Raw genomic sequence first — 22,399 nt, 5'->3', positions numbered from 1 at the left:
GCTGGGATTACAGGTGTGTGTCATAACACCCAACTTCAAGACTGGAGGTGTAAGTCTCTGTTGTAGTATTTATTGTCAGATACAGTCCCGGAACTCTTGCACTGTGTAAACAGACAATACCATTCCCAGCAGGTCCCGCTCGGTTCCTCTCTCCAGCCTGGCTCCCACCATCCTGCTTCCTGTGAAGCGTACTCGAGTCTGTCCTTTAATTCACTTCCACGGTGCCTTTAGAGTTCATCCACGTTGTAGTATCTGTCAGAATTCACTTTCTTTTAAGGCTGAATCTTATCCCATATATGGCATGTTTTTTTTTTTTTCATTCATCTGTTGATGGGCTCTTGGTTTGTTTCTACTCCTTGTCTGTTGAAAATTATGCTGCCATGAAAATTAATATTTGAGCCCTTTTTTTTTAATTTGATGACCTCCAGTGTATAAAGTTTATATTTCCTTAAATTTGTTCCTAAGCAATTCTGTTCTCAGAAGTGGGATTTTTGGATCTTATGATAATGTATTTTTAATTTCTGAAGAGCCACTGCTCTGTTTCTTCTGCAGCAACATCATTTTACGCCCCTGCCAACACTGCTCAGGGCTTGGTTGTCTCTGCACCGTCCCCACAGCTCTTTCTGTCATTGTTGTCCCTCTTAGTTGCTGTCATAATGGGTGCAAGAAAGTAAAATGACTTATATTTGGGGACTAGATTGAAGTCTGTGAGGAAGTTGGCCCCAAGAGTGGACTTTTTGTTTTGCTTTCCTTCCTTTGCCTCTCCCTTGCTTTCAAGAGTCCTTTTGGGCTATCTAGGAGTCTTGCATTTCTCGGTGACTCTGAGAATTGGCCTTCGGTTTGTGCAGATAGTCTGTGGGGATCGTGTGTGAGTTGTGTGAAATCTGCAGATCAGTGTTGCCTCAGTATCATTAGAGCTCTGACGTGCAGATGTATTTCCCTTTCCATAGGCCTTCTGGGATTGATTTTTAACAGTGTTTTATGGTATATTTATATCTCAGTGTATAAAGTTTGTATTTCCTTAACTTTATTCCTAAGCAAATTTTTTTTATGCTACTGTAAATGGAATTGTTTCCTTAATTTAATTTTGGGATTTTTCCTTGCTAGTATACAGAAATGGAGGGGTTTTTTTTTGTTTGCTTTTGTTTTTGCTTTTTACTATTTATCTTATATGTAGAAACCTCTCTGAAACTGCTTATTAGTCCACATAGTAATTTTTCCTTTTGATTTGTTAAGATTTACCATATGCAGAACTAAATCACTGTGGGAGAGGTGGGTTTGTTTGTTTTCGCCCTCCAGTCCAACACTGAAGAGAAACAACAGGACTGGATATCCTGGGATTGCAGCTTTAGTGTTAACTGGTCTGGAAATAGTTATTACTGACACTGTTCTTTTGGGAAGTTGAACATTTAGAGTTTTGACTTCCTCTAGTAACTACAGCAATGCCGCTTCTTCTACTGGAACTGATTGGTTGATTGACTGATCTCAGTCAGTTCTAGGGTTTGAGTCCAGGGCCTCGTATGTTCTGGGCAAGTGGTTTTCCACTGAGCCCTGCTTTAAGCCTTTTTGTTACTCCAGTTCCCAGTGCTTGAAACTTGTGTTTCTCAAAATTGGTGATGGCCGTGCTTTATTAACTTAATGAGAAACATTCTAAAAGCAATTAAGCACGCAACCTTAAGGACACGTTTCAGTGAGTCAGTCTAGTGAGTGCGCTCTCCTTAGGGAGTCGTGCCTGCCAGCATGTGCAGATAGAAGCAATGAGGTCAGCCATGCTGTATCTTCTGGAGAGTCTTATCCATGGCTAGGAACGATGCCTTAGCACTTTGGAAGTTTAGAGTTCATAAGGTGTAGTTGGCAGTTGGAGATATTGATAATGATGGTTTGTAAAGGAGATGGGGTTGTGTTTCCTTTGATTGTTTCGGGTGCATTTTCTCACTTAAACTTAGTTCCCAACTAGAAACTCTGGAGGTAGCACTGCGGTGCTTTGTAGTTTCCTACAGACTTTCTCAGTACTTAGATATCGTTCACAGAATAGAGGACCTTTTTATATTCCCAGCATTTCTGGGGATATATCTAAATATTCCCATATTTTTATATAGAAAAATCTAGAGTATATTTTTGTGAGCTGCACTTTTGCCCTGTAAGAGACATTAAATGAGCATAAGAACCGTGTTCTCTGGATGCTTGTAATATATGTAGGAAGTTCAAGTATGTCTACTTACCATATCCTTGTAATATATGTAGGAAGTTCAAGCATGTCTCCTTACCATATACTGAATATATATATATATATATATATATATATATATATATATATATGTATGTAGAAAGTTCAAGCATGTCTCCTTACCATATACTGTATATACATGTAGGAAGTTCAAGCATGTCTCCTTACCATATACTGTATATATATGTAGGAAGTTCAAGCATGTCTTCTTACCATATACTGTATATACATGTAGGAAGTTCAAGCATGTCTCCTTACCATATACTTGTAATACATGTAGGAAGTTCAAGCATGTCTCCTTACCATATACTGAATATATATATGTATGTAGAAAGTTCAAGCATGTCTCCTTACCATATACTGTTTATACATGTAGGAAGTTCAAGCATGTCTCCTTACCATATACTGTATATATATGTAGGAAGTTCAAGCATGTCTCCTTACCATATACTGTATATATATGTAGGAAGTTCAAGCATGTCTCCTTACCATATACTGGATATGGGTGTATCTGTGTGTTCCTTTTTTTGTTTTCTTTTTGGTTAGTTTTTAAAAATTGAAAATAGTTATTTCTTCAATATATTTTGTTAGTTTCACCTCCCCCAGCCCCTCCCAGCCCCTCCCAACCCCTCCCAGCCCCTCCCAACCCCTCCCAGCTCCTCCCAGCTCCTCCCAACCCCTCCCAGCCCCCCAGCTCCTCCCAACCCCTCCCAGCCCCTCCCAGCCCCTCCCAGCTCCTCCCAGCTCCTTCTGAGCTCCTCCCACCCAAACTCACACCCATTCTACACTCTTCTGCCTTTTCTCATTAGAACATAAATGACTGTCTAAGAAACAAAACAAAACAAAAAACAGAACAGAAAAACAATGAACTAAAGGAAAAAAAGAGGCAAAGGGGGAAAAAGCACAAAAAACACATGAAGACACAGAGATAAACACACTTGCGTACACATAAATTGTGCATAACCAGAAGGAAGCCATACTATATCAGGCAAAATCTTGTAAAGGATAGGGGGAGACCAGACAAAGCCAGGTGAGATAAAAATACTCTCCAGAAATGCTATTGAGTTCATTTTGTGTTGGCTGTCTATGCTGGGCATGGGGCCAGCTATTAAGTGTGCTTTGTTTTTCCTGTGAGACTCTATTGGAGAAAACTTACTTTATTTTTGGTGAGTGGTTATCAACTGGAGATACAACTTTTAGGTTAGAGGTGTGAGCTTTTGTCCACTTCCTCTCTCAGCCGTGAGACTCCGTCTGGCTTAGGCCTGTGCAGGCCCTGCATGCAGCCACAGCCTATGAGTTCATATATATTGTATGTTAGTCCTGTTGTGTCTGGAAGGTTCTGTGTGTTCTTATCTCCAGCACTTACTGAGCCCCTTGAGGATGAGTACTTTTGAGTTAACAGAGTATGTCATGGTGCCTCTTATGTAGACCATGTTTATGATAACTTTTAAAATTAATAGAGCCATAAAACAGTTTAAGGTTGTAACCAAATATTTAAGCAGTGTTGTGACGAAGCAGAATTGATGAGTTTCAGAATTAACATTGATCACTATTCTGCAGATTGATGAGAGGAGACCCTGTGCAGGAGAAGGTAATATGAGCGGCTCATGAATGGTTGGAGCCAAGTGAGAGCCCTCACTCATGGGAGGTGGGTGCTGTAGTATTCGGGAGGCATTGAGCAGATCCCAGTGCCAGAGTAAACGGTTTGTATTGGCTTGTAGACTTCAGGAGGGTGGGTAAATATGTAGGAACATTGTATTTTGGAGGGCACAGGTACCACATTGTAAGGTTTGCCCTTACTATATTCAACATTACAAGATTGCTGAAATTTTCCCAGTCACAAGTTTCCTATCAATAGTACTTTAATAAGCTCTACTTGGGGACTGGTGTATATTGTGGTCCGGAGGGCAGCTGGTACTACGCTACCATGTAAGAGGGTATGATTGAGTGAGTTTAGCGTTTCAGTTCTTTACTAGTAGAATTCAATGGTTTTAGTGCCTACTGTAGGCCCTAGAGCAAGGTTCATTATTCAGTGAAGTGGGAGTGTGTACACTGGGCAATGTGGATAGAGCTAGGGGCAGCACAGAAGTCCATGGTAGTTCATTTGGAGGAACTATTGAGATGGCTTGTGTTCTAGAGTATGAGAGCTTGGACCATCACGACGACATCTTTACACTTTTGAGTCTGCTGTGAAATGCCTCATGTATACACATGTGAGGGCTCAACGTGGAACTGAAGCCAGAATGTTTCATTTTGGGTTGCATGACGTAAATCTTACCCTTTGGACAGTGAAAGTGAGTCGACTGACAACTGTGTTGTATGTAGGAGTTGTATGTGAGCAGAAATGTACACACCATGAAATACTTGCAGTCCAGTGTATGTTAGATTACCTGCAAACTAATCTGCACATTAGTAATTATGAGCAGAAAGTTAGGGACTGAACTTCTGGCTGAGTAGAGAGAATACAGGAGCTGAGTAAGGAGAGAGGAGGAACAGGAGACCTTGGCACTCCTGGCGTGCTCACAAGACCCTGCAACTTGCTACGTCTGAGGATATCACCACTACCAACACCACACTTGTGTATGGCTTGTTGAGGGTTGCCCTTCTGAAGGCTGGACGTGGTGCGGAGCACACTTGTCTCCTTCACAGTAAGTCTGTCTGCCGTGGCAGCACCGCGTCACCACTTGTGTACTGATAAGGACCCTTTCTAAGGTTGTTCAGTTAATAATGTTAGGGACCCTGGAATGTAACTGGGGCCTATTTGACTTCAGGCCGATGCCCCTCCTATTATTTCAAAGGTACGTGTGTTTAATTTCTGTGCTTACACAGAATCAGTTTTCAGTAGAGGCATCTTAATTAGCAGGCAGTGATTGGACAGTTGTGTTTCCTGTAAAAGACAATCAGCATGTGTTCATGGAGCTGTTTCTACTTTCCTCCTGGGGTATTTATAGTCACAGTGTAGTGCACTTTTTTGATTGCTTATTGTGGATGGTAATTTCAAAGAGGATATCAGTTCTTTTATCTGGAGAATTAATCATTCAGAAAGTACTTTTCAAATTTGTTTCTTAAACTAAATATAAATTTCTTTAAGTTCTTGATGCATTTTTCAGAATGCCCATTTGCAAGGGACTAAGAAGAGCTTGTCATTTTCCTACCTTTCAGGGGACATAATTTTCAATGCTCAGTACCCAGAGCTGCCTCCTGATTTCATCTTTGGAGAGGATGCTGAGTTCCTGCCAGACCCCTCTGCTCTGCACGTGAGTACTGCAGGCTCACTCTCATGGCCTCTGTGGAAAAGAAAACAAAAGTGGCATTTGGTAATTGCTTAGTCAAATGTGGTTTTCCCTTTCTGTGGGATAAATGCAACTCTCCAGTTCCAAATCCTTAAAGAGAAGAGGGTTTGCATCGGAGTTTTACTTTGGGACCTTTTACATTACATCTACAGTATTGGTTGAAATAATTTTTCTTCAGCTTAAAGACACATGGAAGATGTTTTCTTTGTTTCACTGTGATCGTCCACACCTACAGTCGTGTTCGCCAATGTTTAATAACATTAAGTAAAATGCTGGTTGGCTTTGTAGGGTCTTCTTTTCCTTTTTGGTTGCTGAAGCGAAGTGGCAGATTTGGACCTGCACATCTGTGATTAGTGCCGTACAGGGAAGACCAGACACCAGCCCTGCAGTTGAAATGTTTCTGGAATTAAAGCAAGAAGACTCACTGATAGAGGAAGGGGTCTGGTACCTGTCTGAGCACACACAGTTTGTGTGACAGTTGAATCTCTTCATGGTCGAGGAAGTGTAGGTGCCATTTTGTCTAGTGTTGCTTTCTTTTTCTGAGTCAAATCTGATGTAATAGCTGTACTCTCTGAAGAGTATAGCTTTGTTGATGAAAACTATTACTAGTTTGCTTTCTAGATTTTTTTTTCTTTTTTGGTTCCCTAAAACTGTGTATTTGATATTTTGATGACTTAACTTTGAAAGTTTCCTCATTTCTCCAGCTTCCATTTAAAGGCGAGGTACTAGGTACAACTGAAAGAATTACATTGAAATTTCACACAGCTGTGAAAATAATGTTAGCAGGAGTTTGTTGTAAGGTTTTAAATAATTTCACATGAACTTTTGTTTGACTAAAATTTTTCCAGTTAAGTTAAATACTGCTTCCTTAGAAGTCAAGGTGTTGGTATTTACCCCATATTAAAATTGAGAGGCCCCCCTGCAGTAAATGAGACTGGAGCATTACTGTATAGTTCTTTTCTGTCTGAAATCTGTGCAGTGGACAGAGGCCTACATCAAATGCAAAGAAACGTAGCCTAAGTGTCGCTGGAATTTCCAGAAGGTGATCAGAGAAAGCCTTGTGGAGGGGGTGATGTTTGCCTTCATCTTTCAAGAGAGAAAGAAAAGTGGGAAGTTTGAGAGAATTCAAGTAGGTAAGAGGCTGATGCAGATTGGAAGAAGCTGTGGTTCATATGATGTGTTGTAGAAAGGGTACTGCTAACAGTTGCTGGTATGAGCATCCCTGTAAGGCAGCCACAAAGGCTAGGTGCATTTGGTGGTGTCTCAGCTAGGGTTTGCACTGCTATAGTCAAACATGACTAAAAGCAATGTTGAGAGGAAAGGTTTGGGTTTTGATTATTTGCTTTAATCTTACAGTTTATAATCTATTATCCAGGGAAGTCCGGCTGAGAACCCAACGTAGGAATTGATGAGATCATGAGGTGTCACTTGTTGGCCTGTTCCTCATGACTTTCTCAGCCTGCTCTCTTACACACCCACGGCCACCTACACAGAGATGGTACTGCACACAATAGTCTGTGCTCTGTCTCCCACTTGTCACTAGTCAAGAGAGTGCCCCACAGGCTTTCCTATTGACCATTCTTATGGAGGCAGTCTCTTGGTTGAGAGTCCCTCCTCAGGTGATGCTGGCTTGTGTCCTGTTGACATAAAAGTAGTCAGCCCAAGGACATTGGTGGAGTGTAGAGCCACTGAAGGAAGAGCAGGATGAAAACTACCTCATGGAACAGTGTTTTTTTTTTTATTGTTTTTTTTTTTTTAATTGAACAGCTTTATTTTAAAAAACAGAGATAAATGTACAGATTTTAAAAGGATTTTTGCATAAAAGTATATGAGTACATTTTTGTCAGTACTTGATTTTTTTAAAGTTTTGATAGTATGGCTTAAAATCTTACTAGTTACAATGAGCATAAAGTACATGTAAAACAAGATGTAACCTGGAAATAGTCAAAGTTTTATTGGTGTGTAAAGATTAAGCATAATGATTTTTCATCATTTTTTTTGACCTTTGTTTTTTTTGAACTTCATATAGTCTGTGAGTTGTTTCTGGGGTGTTCAGATCTTTCTGGGGTTAGTATCCCTCTATCAGTGACTGCATATTATGTCTGTTCTTTTGTGACTGGGTTATCTCACTCAGGATGATATTCTCTAGATGCATCCATTTTCTTAAGAATTTCATAAAGTCATTGTTTCTGATAGCTGAGTAGTACTCCATTGTGTAAATATACCACAATTTTTGTATCCATTCATCTACTGAAGGACATCTGGGTTTTTCCAGCTTCTGGCAATTATAAATAGGGCTTTTGTGAACATTGTGGTGCATGTGTCTTTGTTGTATGTTGGAGTGTCTCTGGGGTATATGCCCAGAAGTGGAATAACTGGGTCTTCAGGTAGTACTATGTTCAATTTTCTGAGGAATTGCCAGACTGATTTCCAGAGTGGTTGTACCAGTTCACAACCCCACCAACAGTGGAGAAGTGTTCTTCTTTCTCTGCATACTCGCCAGCATCTGCTGTCATCTGAATTTTTGATCTTAGCCATTCTGACTGGTGTGAGGTGGAATCTCAGGGTTGTTTTGAATTGCATTTCCCTGATGGCTAATGATGTTGAGCACTTCCTTAGATGCTTCTCAGCCATTTGATATTCCTCAATTGAAAACTTTTTGTTTAGCTCTGTACCCCATTTTTTAATAGGGTTGTTTGATTCTCTGGTGTCTAACTTCTTGGATATTAGGCCTCTGTCAGATGTGGGATTGGTAAAGATCTTTTCCCAATCTGTTGGCTGCTGTTTTGTTTTCTTGACAGTGTCCTTAGCCTTACAGAAACTTTGCAATCTCATCAAGTCCCATTTGTCAATATTTGACCTTAGAGCTCGAGCCACTGGTGTTCTGTTCAGGAAATTTTCTCCTGTGCCTATGTGTTCTAAGGTTTTTCCTACTTTCTCTTCTAATAGTTTCAGTGTACCTGGTTTAATGTGGAGATCTTTGATCCACTTGCACTTGAGCTTTGTACAGGAGATAAGAAAGGGTCTATTTTCATTCTTCTGCATGCTGAGTACCATTTGGACCAACACCATTTGTTGAATAGATTGTCCTTTTTCCATTGAATGTTTATAGCTCCTTTGTCAAAAATCAAGTGACCATATATGTGAGGGCTCTTTTTTGGATCTTCTATTCTATCCCATTGATCCACATGCCTATCTCTGTACCAGTAGCATGCAGTTTTTAACACAATTGCCTTGTAATATAGCTTGAGGTCAGGGATGGTGATTCCCACAGATGTTTTCTTGTTGAGGATAGATTTCACTATTTTAGGTCTTTTGTTATTCCAGATGAAATTGGACATTGCTCTTTCCAACTCTATGAAGAATTGGGTTGGAATTTTGATGGGGATTGCATTGAATCTGTAGATTGCTCTTGGTAAGATGGCTACTTTTACAATGTTGATCCTTCCAATCCATGAGCATGGGAAATCTTTCCATTTTCTGAGATCCTCCTCATTTTCCTTCTTTAAGGATTTGAAGTTCTTGTCATACAGGTCCTTCACTTGCTTAGTTAGAGTTATACCAAGGTATTTCATATTGTTTGTGACTATTGTGAAGGGTATCTCTTTCCTAATTTCTTTCTCCACATGTTTGTCCTTTGAGTAGAGGAAGGCTACTGATATGTTTGAGTTAATTTTATATCCAGCCACTTTGCTGAACTTGTTTATCAGATGTAGAAGTTCTCTGGTGGAATTTTTGGGGTCACTTATATACACTATCATGTCATCTGCAAACAGTGATGTTTTTACTTCTTCCTTTCCAATTTGTATCCCTTTGACTTCCTTTTGCTGTCTAATTGCTCCAGCCAGGACTTCCAGTACTATGTTGAATAGGTAGAGGGAGAGTGGGCAGCCTTGTCGAATCTCTGATTTTAGTGGAATTGCTTCAAGTTTCTCACTGTTAAGTTTGATGTTGGCTATTGGTTTGCTGTATATTGCTTTTATTATGTTTAGCTATGGGCCTTGGATTCCTGTTCTTTCCAAGACTTTTAACATGAAGGGGTGTTGAATTTTGTGAAATGCTTTCTCAGCATCTAGTGAGATGACCATGTTGTTTTTTTCTTTGAACTTGTTTATATGGTGGATTACATTGATGGATTTCCTTATATTAAATCATCCCTGCATCCCAGGTTTGGTCTTCTCATTGTGTCCTGGATCTCCTGGATATTTTGGGTTAGGAGCTTTTTGGATTTTGCATCTTCTATGACTGTTTTGTCTATGTTTTCCATGTTGTCTTTGGCCCCTGAGATTCTCTCTTCCATCTCTTGTAGTCTGTTGGAGATGCTTGCATCTGTGACTACTGATTTCTTTTTTTAGGTTTTCTACCTCCAGGGTTGTCTCTTTTAGTGTTTTCTTTATTGTTTCCATTTCCATTTTAAATTCCTTCTTCAATTCCTTCTTCTCTTGGTTCTGTTTTCCTCTATTTCTTTGATTTCTTTGAGTGTTTTTCTTGTTTCCTCTTTAAAATCTTCTATTCCTTTATGCTTTTCCTTCCTTTCTTGTTTTAGGATCTCTATCATCATCTTGAGGTATGATTTCGGGTCTGAGTCTTCTTTTTCTGGATGTTTTGCATTCTGCTGTTTGCTGTGATGGGAGAGCTGGGTTCTGGTGTTGCCAGGTTGTCTTGGTTTTCTTTGGGTAAGTTGTTTCGCTTTCCTCTTGCCATCTTGTTGTCTGTGATTATAAGTGGTATTGTTGTCAGTGATTGGTTCCCATCTTTCCCTTGTACCTGGCCTGTGTCCCTGGATCTCTGCTGTTCCTGGTGGCAGATGGCCTGAGCACCTGTTATGCATGCACGGGCCCTCTGGGTGGTAACTGAGTCCCTAAGGCAGAGTTCCTGCTCCCCTGAACCAATGGCGGGGGCCCAGACCGCTCTGCGCCCTGGGTACTTGAAGTTCAGTCTCACCAGGCCTGAGTCCCTGGATCTAGGAACCAAGTTCCATGTGATAAAATGGATAGGAACACGCTCACAGCCTGCTTTTGGAATTGACTTGTCAGTTTGCAGTGTATGTCTTCGATATTGGCAAGCATGGTGAATGGAGAATTTGAGAGCTAGAAAGGGCTCTGAGATTCATCTTATTCCTGTCTGCTATTTTTGTATTGAAGAAACGCTGGTAGATTTATTGAATCCCATAGCAAAGCTGATATGGTAATTCCACTCTTGTGATGTTTCATCCCTGAGTAAAGTTATTATGGGAGCTTTTGGGAAATAAGCTGAAAAAGAACAGTGTCAGGAGGAGGAGGCACAACCAACAGTGTACTGGATCCAAGAGGAATCGATTGAGGACCTTAGGAAGGCTCCCGTCATGGGCCAGTGTGTCTGATAGGTGCAGCGAAGAAGTCAGAGCACACTCTTAAAGGTGCACGCTTGCTGTCGGTCTTGTTGAAACACCAAGACAGGAAACACTATAATTTGATCTCTAGTAGCTGTTTCTCTAGGCACAGCCTGCCCGGGGACTTGTCACTCAGTGTTAATAGGGTAGCATTTAGTTGTGCATTCCACCTGGACTCCCTCCTCTTGCCTGCACATGGAACGAATAAGAACTGTGGGCTGGGGAACAGACCCGTGTCAGGACTTTCCACGATTCCCTACCAAGTATAGAAAGGGATTTTGCACCCTCACACTCTGGGACCATACTTTGGCAAGTATGAAATTTGCTTTAAGTTACTGGTCTTAATCATTAAAATTCATGAAAAAAATGCATCTGATTTTTTGATTTATTTGTGTTTTTAATGTAAACAATATATTGGGTTACAATGATTAAGGGAAAATGAACTCTCCAACGTGGTCCAGCTTAAGAAACATAGTTTTAGATAAATTTATTGTATTTATTTAAATGTTTTTCTCCAGAAATCGAGATGGTGTCAATATGGAACACAAGTAAAGGTAAGGGAAGTAAATGGGCCTCAGACATCAGCTGAAGCCCTGCTTTAAGCTCAGATTGCTCCTTAAAGGAGGTGAGCTCTGTGGAAGGGTCAGTTGTATGTAAGATGCATCTCAGACCCCACAGAATCATGAAGACAATGAGCAAAGCCCTTAGTGTCCCCTGGCTTGCAAGTCTGGATGCATACTAGAATAAATTAGAAAACGTGTTCTGACTTGAGCTTTCCTGCTAGATTTAGGTATCTGGACAACCCAAGACAGAAGAGAATCAGTCTTCTGGGTTATTTTTCCGTATTGGTCTGAAGTGTGCTGGGAAGCACTGACTTAGTTGTCTATGAACATTTCTAGCACAGTGTTCTTTGCCTTTGCTTTATGTTGCTTTACTGAAGTGTGTTTTCTCCCTCGGGAATAGCATGCATACTTACATATGCGTGCAATTTTTTAAGAAGCAACTTTATTGCCACATAATGTGTATGCCACCTGATAAACCTACTTAATGTATTAATTCAGTGATTTTTTAGTGTATTTGTTGAATTGTGCAACCGTCACCACAAATTAGGGCGGGCACATTGGCATCACACTGAGAAGAAATGCCAAACTTACTATTGTCTGTCTTTTTAACTGGCTATCACTGGTAGCTCTTCAGTAAATAGTGTCTCCTTGTGATTTGAGTTTGTGTTGCTTTTTTTTTTTAAGTTTATTTTATTTTTAGATTTATTTATTATATATAAGTACACTGTTGCTGTCTCCAGACACACCAGAAGAGGGCATCAGATCCCATTACAGATGGTTTCGAGTCACCATGTGGTTGCTGGGAATTGAACTCAGGACCTCTGGAAGAGCCAGTGCTCTTAACCACTGAGCCATCTCTCCAGCCCTTGTGTTGCTTTCATGATGAGTGATTCGAGCCTCCTTTAACATTGTTGGAGAAGGATTGTTGACATCCTTTGCCTAGTTTTTCATCGACTTTATCCTTTCTTTTTTCTAAATATAGTTTTGGATCAGGGTTTTGTTTTTTGTTTTTATCATATACATGATTGGCCACATTTTTCACCCTGTTCTGTGGATTATCCTTTTTGTTTCTGAGGTTCTATCCTCTGTGGATCGGATGTGTGTGCTTGCCTGTGTGTACATTGGTAGGTCTGTGTGTGTGCTTGCCTGTGTGTACATTGGTAGGTCTGTGTGTGTGCTTGCCTGTGTGTACATTCTAGGTCCGTGTGTGTGCTTGCCTGTGTGTACATTGGTAGGTCTGTGTGTGTGCTTGCCTGTGTGTGCATTGGTAGGTCTGTGTGTGTGCTTGCCTGTGTGTACATTGGTAGGTCTGTGTATGTGCTTGCCTGTGTGTACATTGGTAGGTCTGTGTGTGTGCTTGCCTGTGTGTACATTGGTAGGTCTGTGTATGTGCTTGCCTGTGTGTACATTGGTAGGTCTGTGTATGTGCTTGCCTGTGTGTACATTGGTAGGTATGTGTGTGTGCTTGCCTGTGTGTACATTGGTAGGTCTGTGTGTGTGCTTGCCTGTGTGTACATTGGTAGGTCTGTGTATGTGCTTGCCTGTGTGTACATTGGTAGGTCTGTGTGTGTGCTTGCCTGTGTGTGCATTTGTAGTCTGTGTGTGTGCTTGCCTGTGTGTACATTTGTAGTCTGTGTGTGTGCTTGCCTGTGTGTACATTGGAAGAGTCCATTTGTCAACCTTGTGTCACTCTATGATACTTTTTGAGACAGTGTCTCTCATAGAACTCAGAGCCAGTCATTTCTGATGGAGTGGTCTGTCTCTATCCTGCCTGTTCTGGGACAAAGCTGCGTGTTTCCGGGCCTAGCTTTAGAGTGGTCCTAGGGACCTGAACTCAGATCTTCATGTACCAGAGTTCATGCACCTTAGTCTTTAAAAAGGAGTTTTAAAGTTGGGTGAATTTAAACTTATCTCTTTTTCTCACATTGCCTATGCTTTTGATATTCAAGAAACAATAGCCCAATCTGAGATTGTAAAGATTTAATCTAATATTTTCCTTAAAGAGGTTCTTTTTTTTTTCTGTCATACTTAGGTGTTTGTTCCCTTTTGGGTTCTTTTTTTTTTTTTTTTTTTGTATTGGTATGAGGCTGATGCCCAGCTTTATTTTGTAAGTGGATATTTAGATATGCTGTCATTGTTTATTAGAAAGGATGTGTTTCCCTCATTGAATTTTGTTGGCATTTTATTATCACTAAATTGATAGTAGTTGTGAGGGAGTATTTTGGGTTATTAATTCTATTTCATTGGTCTGTATGTGTATGTGTATAGTAGTGTTAGATTGCCTTCATTGCTGAGTTGTGTAATTTGTCTGGAAAGTAGTGAGTGGGACTTGTACATCATTGTTCTTTGCAGAACGCCTGGACTATTGAGGGTTCCTTGTGTTGCCATATACCGTTTAGACCAGCATGGGAATGTCTGCATAGAATCCACCTGGGGTTTTAAGAGGGCTGTACTGAATCTTATGTTAATCTGGACATGATTGTCGGTGTGAAACGCCTTTCCATTTATTTATACTGCCTTTAATTCTTTTCAACACAGTTTGTATTTTGGGTGTATGAGTTTTACATTTTGCTTTATGTTTTTTCTTTTTCTTTTGCACTGTTATAAATGAGATTGTTTATTTTAGTTTCTAGTTTTATATTGTAGCAATATAGAGACACAATTGATTTTTTAAATAATGGTCATATATTGTGATATTCTATAGTGTAAATTTTAGTGTAAGATTTTTTTCTATTGAGCAAAAATTTTTTACAGATTAAAAAAAAATCATTTTATTCCTGCCATTTTGAGGCAGACCAGTTTGTTCGGGAAGCTGGCTCAGAGTATATTTTGAGTTGAGATGTGATTATAAAATAGTAACACTGCTTTTCTCTTTCTCTCAAAACGAAGCTGAAAGCATTTCCCAAGACAAAAATGGAAACAGTATTGTAACAGACTCGAGAGTATATTGGAAAGTTGTATTTAAAGTTAACGATTGTAAATTATAGTAGAATTACCTCATGGCTTTATATTGTGTAAGCTAATAATTCATTCATTAAACCATTTAATTAGCATTAATTGAAAGTTAGGATATAGAACTCCAGGCAATTGACCCTGAATTGATCCCTGGGTTGTGGAAGAGACAGACCCCAAACTTCATTTTATAGCTTAGGAAAATTATAAAAATAAAACAGTGCATTATAGGGGGAAGATGTCACATGGTTTGGGGTGGCTGTGGGGATTTCTCATGCTGTGAAAGTTATTCATTCCACTTATGGATGCTCCTTTGGGGCCTTTTGTGCTGACTGTGATTAGGGAGACTCGGTTCTGTTTGCGCTTTAGCTTTGCCCCTTACATTGAATCACTCGCTGAGTCAGAGGCTGCTCTGCACTGCAGGGCAGGTCTCGGTGCCCATTCTTTCCTATGTTCATTCTGCTTGTGCTGGCCTTGTACCATGCTGTGTGTGAGGCAGTGAGTATTCCACGGCTGCCTACTGCTAATAAAGCCATACGAGACAACCAAAGGCAAATCAGTGAAAATCCCGCCTACGGTGGCTTTTGATTGTGCACGGTGTTCAGTGCTGTATAATGTAGAGTGGACTAAGTTATTTAGGAAGGTCAGATATAGATACAGAGAAGTAGGTACACTTAGGTATATTATAAAGATTGGAATAACTGTTACAAATACAGGCTTTGCATGTCTATGCATATGTACATATACATTCTTCCCTCTATATTCATATATATGTACATGCTCAATCATAAAGCAGAAGTTCCATTATAATGATGAGGAATATTCTCATAGGTTGGGACTTGAGTGCTACACTGAGTGATGGGATTTGTATGTGGCTGTCACTCAGTCTGTCTCACTTCTCACACTGCTCTTTGCTGACTCCCCTCCGGCTGCATAGGTGTCTTAACCTAAACACACTGCCACCTCAGGACCTTTCACAGACCACACACTATTTTCTTTCCTTCTGCTGAACTCTTTTCCAAGTTGCCTAAATAGTTTGCTCCCTGCTTCCTTCAAGTACCATATCCCGAAGATTCCCTCACAAAGCCGGACCACTCTCTGTGTTTTGACCTTCACGATGCCCTTTCGTTGTCACTTACTGCCAGGTGATAAGCTTCTGTTGCTCTTGTGGTGTCTGTCCTTCCTAGGGTGACCAGCTTTTCTGATTTGTCTGCCTCTGATCATTGTGACACTCAAGACACTTACTGTTAAAGCAGTACAGTCCGTAGACAGCTGGGCTAGAGTGTTGTCCTCTCTTTCCCAGAGTGGAAGGACACAGTGGGGTATTGGTTGGTTTTGTTCACTGCAGGGTGACAGTACATGCTTATTACAGGAGTAGATTTCCTTTGACATTATGTAGTTATAATCTCACTGATTTTTAAAACTAGATGTACACTTTTAATACATTTATAGAATATTAGGGAACATTTTTATCATTAGAACACTTTGGAGGGCTGAAATCAGTTACCAGAACTTGTAAAGCAATGCTTCTCAGCCCGGTCTTGCGACACTCTGTGGTATGCTCAGCTGCCTCCAAGGCTGTTTTGTAATTCTTTTCCCCAAAGTAATAATGATAATTCATTTTAATTTAAAATAAAGTTGCATAAAGTAGGAAAGTTGGATCATAAATTTAAGTGAGAGGAGCATGTGGCAATTCTAGGAGGGGGAGAAAGCAGAGCCGTCTGACGTCCCGGTCCGACGGTGAGGCTGATTTAGTGCCCGGGACAAGCTCTCAGTGCAACTCCACCAGCGCCACCGATGCTAGTCCTTTGAGCCCTGCTTTGACTGCTCGGCTGCTCTGAATGTGAACTCCCTCAGCCATCTAGGTTCTCCTTTGCTCCTCACGGTGCTGTCTACAGAGGACGATTTCTGAATAGGTCCTTGTAAAGTAGGTACCTGCCCCTGTGTACTTGAAACACATGCCACACGTGTTCTGAGCTGAATGGACCGCATGTCTCACTACTGGAAAATGGCAAACAGATGGAAAAAAACCTGGACACTTCCAAGTACTTGGACCTATAACATGTTTAACATGGAAGACTCTCCTTTTTCACATTTTTATTCCATACTGTTTGATGTGTCATTTAAGACTCATAAAGGACTTACCTTTGCCTCTGAAGCTGTACCTAGTGCTTGCGACTGAGGAGATTTGCATGAGGGGGTGAGGTGGTGACTGTGGAGGTGGAAGGGTAATAAGCACAGCTTCTGTGAGAACAAAGAGAAGATCTGTGAGTGCACGTATGCCTGGGGCCTTAGCACAGAATCAGCTCAGAAGGCACTAAGCTGATTAGTACTGTTTCCTGCTGTGTGCCTGCTAGGCCAGCGGTGTACTCCTGAGCTAGATCCCTATCTGAGTGGTCATAAGACTATGGTAATGTAGCCATTAGTGATGGTTTACATAGAGATAAGAACACAAGGCCAGATTATGTAGCACAGTGAATACTGAACCAGGACCCAGAAGAGGCAGCAGAACATCCCCACATCTGGAAGCTCTTCTCGAATTCCCTTCTATCTCCGTGCTCACCCACCTTGGAGTGAACACTGTACTGACCAGTAGCGTTTTAGTAATTTTACTCTTTGATTGTCATACAAACCAACTCAAGCAGTTTTACTTGTTTGATTTTATCTGGCCTCATCTCCCATGCAGTTTCTCTCTCTGTTGTTAGGTTTATGCATTGATGATAGCATCCCCTAGTATTAGCACACTACAGTTTTTATCTAGTCTGTTGATTCATTCACCTCTCGTCCCCTGCTGTTGCCAACAGTGCTGCTGTGGATGTTCTGCCTTTCTCAGTAGTAGCCGTGTGCTTTCCTGATGGTACAAATCATGCATAGGGGATAGATCTGTTAACGATTTCTCAGGAGATAGAAACTACCCTAGTAATTAAATAGGGAACATTTAGTATACAGAATTGTTAATTACTGAAAAAAAGCAAGAGAATGCTAAAGAATACAAACAAGACCAATGGTGTTGAAAACTGTTCCTTACGGCTAAAGGAGAGTAGCCTTAAAGGGACAAACCTAGAACCCTCTTTTTCTATCCCCATATGGACCACATCCATGATTTCAATTTATTCATTGGAAGAGGGTGTGACTACAGCCCTCTGGAAAATACCAACCTTCATTGTAGGTGCTGAGAGACAAAGCTGATGTTAGTGGCCTACTGGGTGTTTTCGGGACTGACGTCAGAAGTGGGGTGTGTGCAGTGCTGTGAAGCAGGCTGGACAGTGAGGGGCATGACGTCTGTTATACGACGTTGACATGACTACCATTGGAGCAAGATGGAGAGTCCCTGGTCCAGATCCTGGATGTGAGGCTCTGTGCCTTGTGTTCTTCCTGTGTCACTGTTGACAGGCTTGTAGAAGAGGTGAGAGGTGAGAGACGAAAGGTGAGAGGTGGGCAAGCACATTTAGACAACGCCCAACTCATCTCCCAAGTTATTAGTTTTTCATAAACTCATGCAATGACTTCTTAATTTTGAGAAAACAGTCTTTAGCCTCCAATTCTATCCAATCCTTTTTTTTAAAGACGAGAAACAAGTCATTTAAATTCTAGTTAATATTATACCAAAAAAGCATATATGTAAACAGAACCCAATAAGGAAACTCTCATCCTGGACCCTCCATTAGGCCCAAAGCCAAGGAAGCCAGGACGCTCGGAACCCTGGCTGTGATGATTCTGTTAGCCTGCAGTGTTCCTGGACATTCTCTGTGTGTGTGTGTGTGTGAGAGAGAGAGAGAGAGAGAGGGAGAGGGAGAGGGAGAGGGAGAGGGAGAGGGAGAGGGAGAGAGGGAGAGGGAGAGAGAGAGAGAGACATCACAGCTTGACTTCAGTTTTTCAATTTGATCTTTTTCTACAACTTTTAGTTTTCTGATGCATTTATCTTTTCCTCTAAGTGCACAATCTTCATTTTTACGCTAGTAGTCATTTTCAAGTCCTTGAGAGCTAATCCTAACATCTAGATTATCCTAGAGTCTGTTTTGCCTCCTCTCTTCCTTATCAGTCACATGGTCCTGTGCTTGGTAGCTCTTGGAATTGATATAAACACTAGATATTCCAATTACAAAATGGCAGCAGCTCCAAGGGTGGTGTTTTCTGAGAGGTGGGGGCGGGGAGTAAGGGAGAGGAGTGTAAAGACAGAAACAGACAGAAAATTGTCCTCTCTGAGAGCTGCTAAGCTGATTATTTCAGCCCAGAGACTTTGAGGGTGATTTATGCTTTAGGTAGGGCCACTTTTAGTTGTAAAGCCTGTTTTGGTTATTACTGGGAGCCAGTGATCCGTCTTTTGTGGCAGTTCTAAATGCCTGGCTTTCTCTGTATATAAGTCAATTCTTATCAAATGTTTGAACACACATCAGTATGGATCTTTACTCCCAGGGAACTCACATTTTACATTTTGTCTTGTATGACAGCAGATAACCACTCCCCTAGAGTTTTCTTAAGTTTCAATGCAGTGCTGAGCTCTGTTCACCCAAAGCCTTGAGGGGAACTGGATGCATATTTGAGGTCTCTTAACTCTGTGCCAGAAGCTGTCATGGTTTCCCTGAGCCACTGCAGCAGCTCTTGCCTGGTCAGTGCCTACATCCCAGCACCCCTCTGGGCCAATTCGCACATATCTCTGGGTAAAGCCGCTGTAGCAGTCAGTCTTCTCTGAGGTTCTCTGTCTCTGCCAATTCTTGCTTGTACAGAGAGAGGATTGCTTCAGAGAAATATCAGTCTTGTATCTAAGCTTCAGGCTGTTCTTGTTCTAAGCGCTGTTCTGTGCAAAGCCACAGCAGCCCATGTGCAAGTGCTCAGTTTTATTTTGAGAACATGTCATTTTACTTTGAAAATGTCATTTTTATCCTTTACTTTCAAAGCAAATTCATAAAAACCTAAGTGGACCATGAATGCTACACCTCCCTGTTGGTAAGAACACAGAATTAGACCTGAGCTGATGGCTCCATCTGCAAAGTATGTGCATCCAAAGCACAAGGCCTGGGTTCAGGTCACTAGGGCCCAAGTAAAAGGCGGGGCTAAGTGGATGCACTTTATATACCAAAGATGCTGAGATGGGAGGTGGAGACAGATGGATCTCTGGAATTTGCTGGCCAGCTAGCTTACTGTGCCCACTGAAACTAGAGAATATGAAAACCTGTCTCAAAGAAAAGGCAGATGGTGCTTAAAGAAAGACACAAGGCGTTGTCCTCTGATTTCCACATGCCTATACCTGTATCTGCATACCTACCCACTCCTCACATGAACATGTGCACACATACACACACACAGAGGGAAAATACATAATCAACCAAAAATTTATTATTGATAAGATGCTAATAATAATGTTGACCAAACATTTTAAGAAAAGATTCTAATTTCAGATATGAGATATGGGGCTGCTTGAGATTGTCCACAGCAGCTGACTGTGATTTGCTTCATGCTGTAGCAGAGGTGTGATTTTCCTAGCTGCAGATAGTTTCTGCAATCCTGGGGACTTCTCAGAGGATATATATAAATGCTAAGGACCAGAGAGGTGGGATGGGTTGTTGGTTGGTTACTGTTCGTAGTGGTTTGTTAAGTACTCATGCACAAAGAAAAAAGCAGGAGAAGAAATGAGATATCTTGACTGCAAAGATCAAACTTGCCCCAAGGAACTTGGCACCCCTAAACAGCTCGTCTAAGCATAATGTTGCTCCTCCCCCCACCATCCTTTTTTCTCCGTTATCTAGTGTTAGGGGGTTGAAAGGATAGGAAAACGGTCATGAAGGGTGGAAGAAAGATCCCACAAAGCAGCCAAAGTCCAACTACAGTTCCATAGCAGTGAACTTCTTTTATTATAGAAATCTTGGTACTTAAGTTCCCATAGATTTTCCTGGTGTGAAGTAGAATGTTATTTAGAGAGAGCATCTCTGGTTCTTTTGAATTGAGAACAGCTTATACTAATAAATCTATCAGTAAATGCTCAGTGTGAGTGTGAGAAAATGACTAGATATTCTGGTGGGAAATTGGTTTATGTCCTGATGAGACAGAAAGTCTATGAGTACTCTGTCCATGAAGGCCTTTGAGTAGTGTCTTTGAAGTTATATGAATACTTCCATCTGGGAAGGTCTGTGAGCACTTCCTTCTGGGAAGGTTGGTGATTACTTGTGTTTATTTTAACTTATTAGCTGTAGAAATCCTTTATGAAATGAGGAAAAAGTTGGTGTATTTCTTTCCTCCTTTTAAAAATGTTCTCTCTAGAGGACGATAGTGGAGGGCTCTTGGTTTAACAACTATAATTTATGATTTTACCCGTTTTTCAAAAATTGTTGCTATCACAGCCAATTGTGGATTAGGGACTGTTAATATGCACACACACAATTTTGAAAGCATGTGTTATAAACAAGACTTTTAAACATAGTTGTGGAGAAACAGAGCATCTTGGAAGTATAAACAAGGTACCTTAAAATGCTGTTTCCCATAAGACAAATGGAAAAAAGGCAAACCAAGTTATTTTTTGAAATCCAATGGCAAATAAAACATTTAGCAGATGTTGTCAGTTTTTATTTACTTGACTGAATTTGTAAAAATGCTTTTGGGAAAATGTTATTGAGTTGGGAATAAATCTTTGCAGTCCATGAGTGCTCTTTTCCAGGAGAGGCGCACTGAACAGTTCTGGGCATCACTGTTCTGCATTCTCTTTATCACCTCCTGTTCCTCCAGACTCCTCAAGAGTGTGTTGTTCATATTCTGACAGTGTATTATTATTGCTGTTATTATTGTTGTCGTGTGTACTTTTGTTTTGAGATGTGATCTCACTATGTAGCCCTGGCTGTCCTGGAACTCGCTCTGTAGACCAGGCTGGCCTCAAACTACAGAGATCCATCTGCCTTCTATGTGCCGTGATTAACGGCGAGTGCCACCACTCCTGGCCATCTGTTGTTATTACTAATGGCAACAGGTACAGACCCCTCTGTGATCCCAAACAATGTAGAGCTATGTCTTAATATTTTAGAATGTATTTTGTTTCTTGGTGTTTTCTGGGTCTGTACCATGTACATATATATTCTCTAAATTTTTCTGTATCTTACTGTTTGCAGACTTTATATATTGTCAAGCATTTCATGACCAAAAGCAAGCTGCAGAGAAAAAGGATTTTTTTCTTTTTCATTTTTCTTAATTAAACAACTTTATTTTAAAAAACAGAGATAAATGTACAGATTTTAAAAACATTTTTTGCATAAAACTATATGAATATATATTTTGCCAGCACTTGATTCTTTTTAAAGGTTTGATAGTATGCATTGAAATCTCACTAGTTACAATGAGCATAAAGTACATGTAAAACAAAACCTAACATGAAAATAGTTAAAGTTTTCTTGGTGTCAAAGATTAAACATAATGATTTTTAAATGCCAAGAATTGCTACAAGGCTGCATTCTTAGCTCTTGAACTATTAATGATTTAAGCTCTAGGTGGATCATACTCCTGAGAGGGTGCTATACTCTTTTTTTTCCCCTAAGAAGAACTGAGGCTTCCACATTTTGTCCTTCCTTCTTTTTGAGCTTCATATGGTCTGTGAGTTGTTTCTTGGGCATCCAGAAAGGTTTATTTTCATTCACGGTTCATGTCAAAAGCAATGAGTGCAGGGAGAGAACCTGGAGGCAGGGTCTGCAGATGTTACAGAGGGGTACTGCTTACTTTCTCCCTCCTCAGCCTGCATTCTTTTTAAATATTATTTATGTATTTATGTATTTATTTATGTATGTATTTTTATTTATTTTTAATTTTTTTTTAACACTCCAGATTTTATTTCCCTCCTGGTCTACTCTCTGACTGTTCTACATCCCACACCCCCTCCCCACCTAGTCTCCATAAGGTTGTCCCTATCCCCACAACCCCTACCCCACCTGGACCTCTGAACTCCCTGGGGCCCCCAGTCTCTTTAGGATTAGGTGTATCTTCTCTGACTGAACCCAGACCCAGCAGTTCTCTG

At 40.7% G+C, this 22,399-nt stretch overlaps 1 protein-coding gene across 1 annotated transcript in view; it reads left to right on the top strand.

Annotated features, from left to right (window-relative positions):
* BABAM2 (BRISC and BRCA1 A complex member 2) overlaps positions 1-22,399 on the top strand; it is a 357,467-nt gene that overhangs the window by 75,453 nt on the left and 259,615 nt on the right. Inside the window, exon 4 of the mRNA XM_080918718.1 lies at positions 5,390-5,484. Within this exon, the coding sequence (XP_080774844.1) occupies positions 5,390-5,484 (95 nt within the window). The remainder of the gene's footprint in view (positions 1-5,389; positions 5,485-22,399) is intronic.

The sequence above is a fragment of the Micromys minutus genome, assembly GCF_963924665.1.
Source record: "Micromys minutus genome assembly, chromosome: 1".
Lineage (NCBI taxonomy): Eukaryota > Metazoa > Chordata > Mammalia > Rodentia > Muridae > Micromys > Micromys minutus.
The sequence above is the reverse complement of the archived record's forward strand: the minus strand, read 5'-3'. Positions and strand labels throughout refer to the sequence as shown.